The 10,642-nt window shown below is 33.9% G+C and overlaps 2 protein-coding genes across 2 annotated transcripts in view; both read right to left on the reverse strand.

Annotated features, from left to right (window-relative positions):
- Positions 1-4,330, reverse strand: part of LOC128249347 (protocadherin gamma-B4-like) — a 7,454-nt gene extending 3,124 nt beyond the window's left edge. The window contains 1 exon segment of the mRNA XM_052972593.1: positions 4,310-4,330. Coding sequence (XP_052828553.1) covers positions 4,310-4,330 — 21 coding nt within the window.
- The window catches only part of LOC106872387 (putative protocadherin beta-18), a 27,934-nt gene continuing 17,398 nt past the window's right edge, over positions 107-10,642 (reverse strand). Inside the window, exons 3-4 of the mRNA XM_014919375.2 lie at positions 8,643-8,802; positions 107-5,366 (exon numbers count right to left, since the gene is read on the reverse strand). Of these exons, the coding sequence (XP_014774861.1) occupies positions 5,119-5,366; positions 8,643-8,802 (408 nt within the window). The 3' untranslated portion in view covers positions 107-5,118. The remainder of the gene's footprint in view (positions 5,367-8,642; positions 8,803-10,642) is intronic.

The raw sequence follows: 10,642 nt of genomic DNA on the forward strand, positions 1-10,642 counted from the left end.
ATATATATATATATATATACATATATACATAAATATACATACATAAATATATATATATATATATATATATATATATATACAATGACACATACATGTACATACATACACATTTACATGTATATATCTATATATTTCACAAAATGTTTTATAAAGATGGAAAAAAAAAAAAAATATCAATATGCAACATGTGTGTTTATTTCAGTAACTACTTCAAAAAATAATGTTCAGTATGGAATTTAATTTGGATTTCATTATATTTTATTAGTCTAACATATTAGACCATAAAATCACATGCACTCACATGTATACATGCATGCACGCACACATGCACACACACACACGCACATACACCAACATTTATTATGACATACTACTGGCTAATGTTTGTACAGTCAATAGGTTTTCATCTATAAGTGACATTGGTATGGATTAAGTTTGTCTCTATTTGACATCACATAAAAAATAGTTAAGTTTTGGAACAGACAATTAGAAAAATATCAAAAATCTTTAACTATTCACAAATTATTATGTGGCAAGGTAATGTATGAAATATTTATCACATCAGGATAGTAGCTCACTACTAAGACCCAACAGTTAAAAAAAAACAAAAAAACAAAAAACATGAAGAACATGGATTGCACTATCCCTCATCTCACCCCATGGCGACAGGGCATCCATTAATAACCCAATTAATATGTTAGTACTAGTCTACTGAACTTCAGACTTGGTTAGTTATTGATTTCTTCTGATCTGGCCCAATCTTTGAAGAATTAGAAGATGCATGTAATTGAATCAAAGCTAGTATATTGCTGGTACTATATTATAAATCCTGGTAAGCCATTTTTGGCAGGATTTCAACACAAAAACAGATGTACAAAATTAAATAATATTAAGGATTAAATTCAGCATTTTACTTTGTCTGATGCTCTTAAATTGGGTTTATAGTATTTTCTGGATTTTCCAAAATGTGGCTATTGGAATGGTCAAATTTCTGCAAATGGTTCTCATAAAATGGATCTGTGTCATGAAGTAAAACATCATTGTTTGATATTGTATTCTTTTGTGGTTTTTGTTGTTTAGCTCGAGGTTAATCATGATCAAGTAGACCTATGATCAAATAGACCCAGGTTAACCATAATGAAGTAGTCTATGAACAGGTAGACCTAGGCTAATAATGATCAAATAGACCTCTGATCAAAAATGTTTAACCTTGACCTTCACATTTTTTATTTATTAGAATTATTTTTCTAAGACTACATTATTCAGCATTATTTTTCTTCTTTCAGGATAATAGAGCAACACTTCCCAACCAGAGTTTCCCAGTACCTTAGGTTTCCACAAGAAGTCACTAGGGTCTCCACAAGAATTCATGATAAATAATAAATAGGCTAATTATATATAAATATATTTTCCATGTTTAATTCTTCATTCATAAGTTTATTATACATGAATAGAATTCTCTAATGTAAGGAAACCCTGCCATTGGCAAGTATTAAGGAGGCCCAGTAAGAAAAATAACTAACCTTAGTGAGGATTGTTGAAGAATCTGGTCTAAACAGGGTCTTAGTTAAGACAAAATTTCTAAAGCCTTTGTCACATCTGATAGATTTAAGCAACCACACTTTTTAAAGCCAACTTTATGATTTGTTTCATCCTTTATGAAATTTAATTTCATGAAAAAGAAATAAAATGATTAATAAATATACATTAATATTTATATAAGTATAATGATAGGAAATGCAGCGATAAAATGTAAATTTTAGGAAGATTTGGCTACTATTTCTAGGAAATTGAGTGACTTTGTGAAGGTTCTTTCATTGTTGACATGCTGTAGGAAAAGGTTTAAGACTGAAATATATGGTCCCTTTTACAGACATGTTATTGCGCTTGTCAAAGCTGTCTTAGCAGAACAAAATCAAATAATGACATAAAAGTTAATCAATCCTATTGGAAATATCTGCCTGAAATATGATTGTTGATTAAGATTAATTTACCATGGGAAAAGTGTATCTAGATCTACAACAAAATCAATAAGTTCAGTTGAATTATATTTCAGCTGAAATCGCACCTTGCTCATCTGACAAAACGACTTTTAATGAAAGGAAACTGCAATATAGTAAAAACAACCTCTACTGCCAGTAACTTAAGGCTCCATGCTGGCAAAAAGAGATTATACTCACTGCAGAATCTGACAGATTACAAAATGATCTTATGGTGAACTCTATCACCTATCAGATCATAAAGGTACCACCACTAGATTCATCGTTTGATTTTATCTAGGGCAAATCAACTTGGCAGATTGCTTGGCTCAACCCAAGTTGTTATATATATACAGACCTCATATAGGAAAAGTTGAACGAATATTAAAAGAGCTAAAAAGAAACACTTGTTAAATTTGTATTACTGCTAGGTGTGAACTGAGCTGTTGAGAATGTTAAAGAGTTAAGTCTCTTTACATGGATACAGCACTGTGCTAGTAGTGTTACAGGGTACAGAGAAATATAGAGAAAGAAAGAGAGGATGATAGAAAGATAAAAGAGAAAGACAGGGAAAAATAAAAAGGAAATAAAGAAAAGTGAGGTTGAGCTGGGAGACAAATATGGAGAATGGAAGAGGGAAAGAGTGAGAGAGAGAAGTAGATATAAATAAAAAGAGGCCGAAAGAATTGCAAATAAGGAGAGATGTAGACAGATACATACAAAACACACACATACACACATATATGTATATGCATACATGCATACATGAATCCATCCATCTGTCCGTCTGTTTGTCTGTCTGTCTATCCATGACATTGATTTTTTTCTCTTCATTTACAAAAGATCTACACTACCTTTTTGTTTGTTAATAATCAAGAATTCGAAAAGCTTTAGTAACATAACTAACTTATATTTTAAAAGCTGCTGTTTGGAACCTGAACCATTATCACTTTCACATAAAATAATAATGAGAAGTTTTTAGTTGAAATATAAACACTTTAAAATGAAGTATTGTATCTTAGAACCAGAGGTGGTCACAGACAAGTTGGTATCAAAAGGATTATAAATACAGTAATGATAGAGATGGTACTGTTGATGATAATGATGACAATGATGGTGATGATAATGTTGATGACAACAATTATGATGGTGATGATGATCATGAAGATTACAGTGATGACTGCTTAAACATTAATTTAATCTATTTCAGAAAAAACTTTTCTACAGAGCTTAAAAGATATAGAGGATGATGGAACAGTCATAGATCAATTGTGCAAAGTGTTATAAAGATAAAGTATATTTTCTTTAGTATTATGGCTAAATATAAACTGAATTTAAAACAACATGTCTGAATTAGATATAAATTCTTGTTCCCCCCCCCCTTTTTTTTTATAGAACTTGATTTTACAACATCGTATATTTTAGTCATTATATGGATCTTGTAATTTTAAACTTGCAGCACATTATTTTGAGTCAATTTTGATAACAGTCAACGGATCTTTTATCTTTTATCGTTTACTTGTTTCAGTCATTAGACTGTGGCCATGCTTGAATAAGTTTTCGTCAAATGAATTGACCCAGGTACTTATTTTTTGTTAAGCCTAGTACTTATTCTATCAGTCTCTTTTGTCAAACTGCTAAGTTACAGCAACATTAACACGCCAATAGCAGTTGTCAAGCAGTGGAGTGGGGACAAACACAGACACAAAAAACATACACATATATATATATATATATATGATACGCTTCTTTCAGTTTCTATCTACTAAATTCACCCACAAGGCTTTGATCAGCCCAAGGCTATAGTAGAAGGCACTTGCTCAAGGTGCCATGAAGTGGGGCTGAACCAGGAACCATGTGATTGAGTAGCAAGCTTCTTACCACATAGCCATGCCTGTGCCTATGAAATAGCAAAAGGCACTTTTCTGTTTTCCCAAGAATGTAATGATGTTGGTGCTGTAGGTGGTAGAGGTGGAAGGGACAAGAAGAAGCATGAGAAATAAATTCAGATGTATTGAGGTACAGGACAAAAGGAAAGATTTCCTCATTTTTATCTGACATATTGTGGGATTAAGAAATACTTTCACTTCTCCCCATAGAAAAAAAAAAAAAAGGAAATCATTAACATTTAGCTTTTTATGAATTAATGTACATATGATAGACAACAATAAACATTTATTATATGATTTCATGTAGTGATATATCAATAAAATTATGAGGACGGATGTTCTAAGACACTTGGTAAAATTTTGTTTTGGAATTCTATGAAGATTATTCTATTATACTATTATACTATAGTATAATAGTATACTATTATACTATAAAATTACATTCATAGCATTCATGGACATAGTGATATGAGAAGAGGACCGTCTTTAAAATAAAGTGATATCATACAAAAGAACTCACCAAAATATTACTATATTTGTTGGCATAGAAGGAAGCCTTTGACTTTTTCCAACAATGTAGCCTCATGGTCGACTATATTTTACATGACGGGTCATGAAAATTTTCTGAGTCTACCATAAAAGTATTAAAAAAAAATACAAAAAGAAAACCTAAAAAAAACCCCGAAAAATTCACCAAAAAATGCTGTTTTGGTGTGTCTTAGATACCAACAAATACAATACTTTGAGGAAGTGGTGTATATGTGTATGTGGTCATGTGTATATGTAACCACAAGTATGTGTGTGTGTGTGTGGACATATGTTTATGACCACAAGTATGTGTGTATGTGTGTGTGGACAAGCTTGTGTGTATGTGCATGTGTACGTGTGTGTATGCAGACATATGTATATATGACCACAAATGTGAACGTGTGTGTGATATGCATATGTATGTGTGGGTGTGGGTCATGTATTTATCCAAGCATGTGTATCTGTATCTATTAACCTGTGCCCAAACATGCTTCTTTTTTCTCATGCGATATTTTATTATAAAAATATATTAATTATTTTCATAACATTGTGATGATGATTCATACACATATAAACATCATTTTGGTGTAAAGTGACCTTTTGTGAAATATCCTTTTGTGGAATATCTTTATGGAATATCCTTTTGTATAAATATCCACTTGCAGTTAGCTCTTCATATCTCCATATTAGTAAATTGCTTTTTTGGAGAGAAGCAAACTTGTTCATGTCTTTGGTATTGGTGGTAGTGGTCTAGAATAACAATTAAAACTGTTTTTCATTGGTAAATTCCAAGTTTTCTGTGACAAGGGAGGGTCTGTCGTATTAATTCTTCCAAGTTTCAAATCAATGATATCAGCAGTAGATTGATTGGTAGTTTTATTTACAAACGAGCAGCCCTCGGAAGAAATGTCGTCACTTTTTGGGTGTAAAGGTGGGCTAGACAACTTAATGTCTGTATTGTCTTGACAGCCTGAGAAAATATAAAGAAATGAATGTAAGGATAGAAAGAATAAAAAAGTCTCATTAACCCTACGCCATCAAGCCAGTCATATGTGTGTGATATTCATATGTATTAACCCTATATCATCATCATCATCATCATCATCATCGTTTAACGTCCGCTTTCCATGCTAGCATGGGTTGGACGATTTGACTGAGGACTGGTGAACCGGATGGCTACACCAGGCTCCAATCTGATTTGGCAGAGTTTCTACAGCTGGATGCCCTTCCTCACGCCAACCACTCCGAGAGTGTAGTGGGTGCTTTTACGTGCCGTGATATGCATATGACATACATATGACCCTATATGACCAGAAACAGATGCATATGCATAGATAAATACAAGACCCGCACCCACACATATGACTGGTTTAGATGGTATAGGGTTAATTCATATCACATATAGTCATATCCAATCATATCCAGCCCAAATATTCTATGCATTTTATGTTAAAACTTGCTAGATCCAGCCTCTCACACTTACCTTATAATGCAGCCTCTCACACTTATCCTATAAAAATAAACGATCACCTCATCGAAATCTCGAAGCTACAAGATATTTCATGACTTATTCAATGCAACGTGAATAAATAAGCTTTACACTTGTTAGAGTAATCTGAACGCTAAAAAAGTAAGTCAATAATTTTTGATTTTGTCTTTTTTATTTACATATTTTAGTCTGCAGGAAAGACAATGTCCATAACACCTTTTCTCCCTTCACCCTCTCTCAGACAGGTGGAAGAGAGAGAGAGAGAGAGAGAGAGAGAGAGAGAGGGAGAGGAACTGACTCTCAGCCTGGAGATCTGGTCTGAGTGCTTCTAACAGAATGGATTCTGCTAAAGGCATCCTGATCGGGCAAACTTATGATTGTAGACTGATTTGGCTGCTATTTCTTTTAGCAGAACTGAGAGAGTATTATCCCTGTCTGTAACTGCTCATGATTACATTGGTACCCAATGTAACTAGAGTGCACTAAGATGGTATGCCGGCAGAATCGTTACAGCACTAAACAAAATGCTTTGTGGCATTTCTTCTTACTTTACATTCCAAGTTCAAGTGTCACTAGGATCGAGTCTGCCTCTCATAATTTGAGAGTCGATAAAAAAAGTACCACCTGAGCACTGGGGTCAATGTTGTAGTGAAACCTCTCTCGCACACACAGACACTACAGTTTCACTATGTTAATAAACTTACTCTCTCTATATATCTAACAGTTGTCTCTGTCACTCTCTTGTTCCTTTACTGGCACTTGGGTCGCATCTCTCATGGCGAGCCTTCTATGTCATATATCACGTTTTTGTGTTCGACCGTGCGACGTGTTAAAAGGAGCCTCTTCCGTCTCGTCGCCATTCTCCTTTGGTTCGCACGGTCGTTCTATTACAATGTAATCGATTTACCCCCTCCCCTAATATTGATGGCCTTGTGTCAAAATTTGAAACCAATATAACTAGAGTGCTCAGCGCTTGCTTTCAAGTGATACTTGCCTGTAATGATATCATATCTTTCCAGTTATTTGCACAATATTTTATGTACTTAGTATTATTTCTCAAATCATTGTAACATGAAGGGGAATGCAATAATGGGCAGGTAACTCATTGTCTGGAGTGCTATACTGTCACAGATAAAAGATTCCCAAAGATACCCCATTTCACTTTGGTTTCTCTTGTTAAATCAAATCCTGTGTGTTACAGTTAAGACATTTCTACAGACTTTATATGAACTTCTTGTGTTTTGGCAAATTTTCTACTGACTCCAGTCTCGTATCTGACATTGGTGAATATATTCCAGTCATTCTATCCCCATTGTATAAAGCAGGCTAGGGCAACCTTTCTCATGCAGCCCGCTGCATGAGACTTGACCCATCATCAGGCAAGCTGCACAACCAAAAAATTCAAAGTAATTTTTCATTATGCATGCTACCCACAAAGTCCCATGAAAAAAGAAACAAAAAAAAAGAAAAGAAACAAAAAAGACCCTTGGTATGGCTACAGTCTAATGACCATACCAAGTACAAAATAAAAGATACAAATAATTTCACTTTCATCCACACTTAAACCACTAAAGGAATAAATTGCATATGTACTAAGATTAAATTAATGCCTGAAATTTAATCCTTTAGCATTCAGATTGCTCTTTCAAATATAATGCTTATTTAGGATCTTTTTTAAAACGGGGGCCACATTTTTCATTAATGTTTTACGTAGTGTTTTTGGTACCGAAAGACTTTCAAACTTCGTATACTTATCTATTTTGTGTTATAGAACAGAAAAATATTTTTGTATTCGAATTTATTTCATGTAAAAAATTGTCTTATTTCGATAATTTCAACCAATCACTGACAAGTATTCAGTTGTTTAGATTTACTCCTTTGGCTGATTAAGCGATGTAAAGCGTATTTAATCTCCATACCTTTGTTTTATTAGCTTTTTTCATTTTAAATTTGCTTTAACCCTAACCCTAACCCTAACCTTAACCCTAGGGTTAGGGTTAGGGTTAGAGTTAGGGTTAGGGTTAGGGTTAATTGTTTCAGAATCGTTTGTTTATGTAGTCGGCACTTAATGTATATCGGCTGAATGGACGTCAGTGATTGGTTGAAATTACAGAAATACGACAACTTTAACATGGAATAATTTATGGATTTCTTTTTTTTTTAAGAAGACTAAGAGAAAAAGATGTTTTATATGACACATTCTACCAGTGTTCCAAGTTTCAAAGTGTTTCGTTAATGAAAAATGTGGCCCCCGTTTTAAAAAAGATCCCTTATTTATTGACTCTGTTTTGTATTAATAATGCACTATCTCATAGCTTTGAGATTTTGATGATGTGATTGTTTATTTTTAGAATGATATTGTAGGATAGGTGTCAAAGGCCAGGTTTGAACATAAAACGGGTAGAATATTTTGGCCAAATATGGCTAGTTTAAACACTAAAAGGTTAACGTGTATTGATATAATGATATTAATATGCAAGGTGAATTCTCTTCATGACACAGTATGGCAGTAATCAGTATATTGTGGCTGCAGTTTGCTCATGCCTGCCCATTACAGACCTTCTCAGACTAATGAGGTTGATGCAATGTGAGATTCATGATGTGTTACTTTGGTTAAATATAAACATATATATCTTGTTTAATTCTAGACTAGCTACCAATGAAATTTAATTCAATTTGAGTGAGTTTCTTAATAATAATATGTTAGTAAAAATGATATTTCTTGATGGACAACACAAAGAGACTGGAATACCTTACCTGGTAACTTTTCACAGAGAACTGTGTTCCACTCATTGTAACTAGAGTCATGTGTATCACAAGATCTGTTGGGCTTTTCATTTAAAGAATTTGTTGATATAATCATCTCTTCTCTTCCTTGGAAGTCTCTGGGCATTGTCATTGTTTGATGTAAAGGCATCTAAAAGAGAAAGTTGCTTATAAAATAAAATCCAGTTAATTATAGAGTGAACTTATCAAGAACAGTAAATTTCTTTGAATAAAAGTTACAACTCATCTTGAAAACCCACAAAATGTGTTATTAAACATGAACATAATGTTAAAGTAAGATGTTTGTTTTGTTTCAGCACTTTTACATCTATTGCAGTTCAATTCTTGTGTCTATCCTCACCTAGGCTCACGAAAGCTGGATAATGACTGAAAGAGTACGATCATAGATACAAGTAGCTGAAATGGGGGTTTCTCCAAAGGATCTCTGGAGTAACCTTACTTGAGGAAGTTCAAAGTTTGGAGATCAGGAAGTCTACCCAGGCTGAGTCTCTAATTCTCCACATTAAGAGGTCACAACCCCAATACTACTGACATATGATTAGAATGTTGCAAGAAAGACTTGCAAGACAGATTCTTCAAACCAAGTCAATCAGCAGAAGACCAAGTGGTAGACGAAGAATGAAATGGTTGGATAATATCCATAGTCTTGGTTGGTCATGCTTGGAAGAAAGAAATTTTAATGATGATTGCTACAGACTGGAGCCTGTGGAAAAAAAAAAATACCTGAGAAATCTAACTCCATGTCTCTTCCAAGAATAATGGGCCATAAAAATGGATGGATTCAACTACTTTTCCCATGCTGGGATAAGCTGGGAGAGATTTCTAGAAGCAGTATTCCGTGGCTAAACACCCTTCTTGGTATCAGCTCTTCTTTGAAAAGTAAGGTACTGTATTTCACTACACATATGCATATGCACACTCACACACGTACGCACGCACGCACACACCACGCACACAGACACACACACACATACACACACACACACACTGATGATAGATTCCTGGCAGTTTCTATTTATTAAATTTCATTCCCAAACTGTTGATCAATTAACCAGGAAAAGATACTTTTCCAAAGTGTCATACTGGGACCAAACCCTAAAGTGGATGGGAAGCAAACTTCTTAAACATACAGTTATGCCTGTATTTCTCATTAGGCCTGCTATTTTGTGTCTTTGCTTCAGTCAATTATATACAATCCACACAATATCCAAGGATCATGTTTTTACATAAATAAATATCTTTGAAAGTAAAACTGAATTCATTCATATAATTTACTCATAAAATTGTCCTTGAACATGCTTATCCCATTTGCCATGTATTGCATGTATTTTGTTAAGAAGTCATTCCAAAAGAAGGAATTGCTTTTTCCATTATCACTTAAGAAAATATAATATGCTGGTGTATCTCAGGCGACATGGTTATAGTATAGTATAGTATAGCATAATAAGACAACAGGGTAATGTCATTAGTAGGAAAGGTTAGGAAGGTAAAGGAGGAGGGTGAAATACTGAAACTGAATAAATTAAGAGAAGTTAAAAGAAGTAAGATACGAGACAATCAAGTATAAGCTTGGCTGTGTGGTTAAAAAGCTTGTATTGCAACAACATAGTTTTGGGTTCAGTCCTGCTGTGCAGCACCTTGGGCATGTGTCTTCTACGATAGCTAACGAATACCTTGTTTGTGAATTTGGTAAGCAAAAACTGTATATATATAATAAAAAAAAAAAACATGTAGTAAATAAACAAATGAATATATACTAAATACACAGGCAAACAGAAGGTCACCAGCTCTTCATCAGTTATCAGCCAGAGGGTCAAGCACAAATTTAGCCATTATTGATAATATTACTTCCACTCTGGAGGTACCGGCAAGAAACTTGCTGGGAATGGGACCAAAACATAACAAAACAAGATGGGCTCGAGACGAGACCGTTAGTTATGTGACGCACACACTCATTAATTTTCTACCTA

Source organism: Octopus bimaculoides, chromosome 14, assembly GCF_001194135.2.
Source record: "Octopus bimaculoides isolate UCB-OBI-ISO-001 chromosome 14, ASM119413v2, whole genome shotgun sequence".
Classification (NCBI taxonomy): Eukaryota; Metazoa; Mollusca; class Cephalopoda; order Octopoda; family Octopodidae; genus Octopus; species Octopus bimaculoides.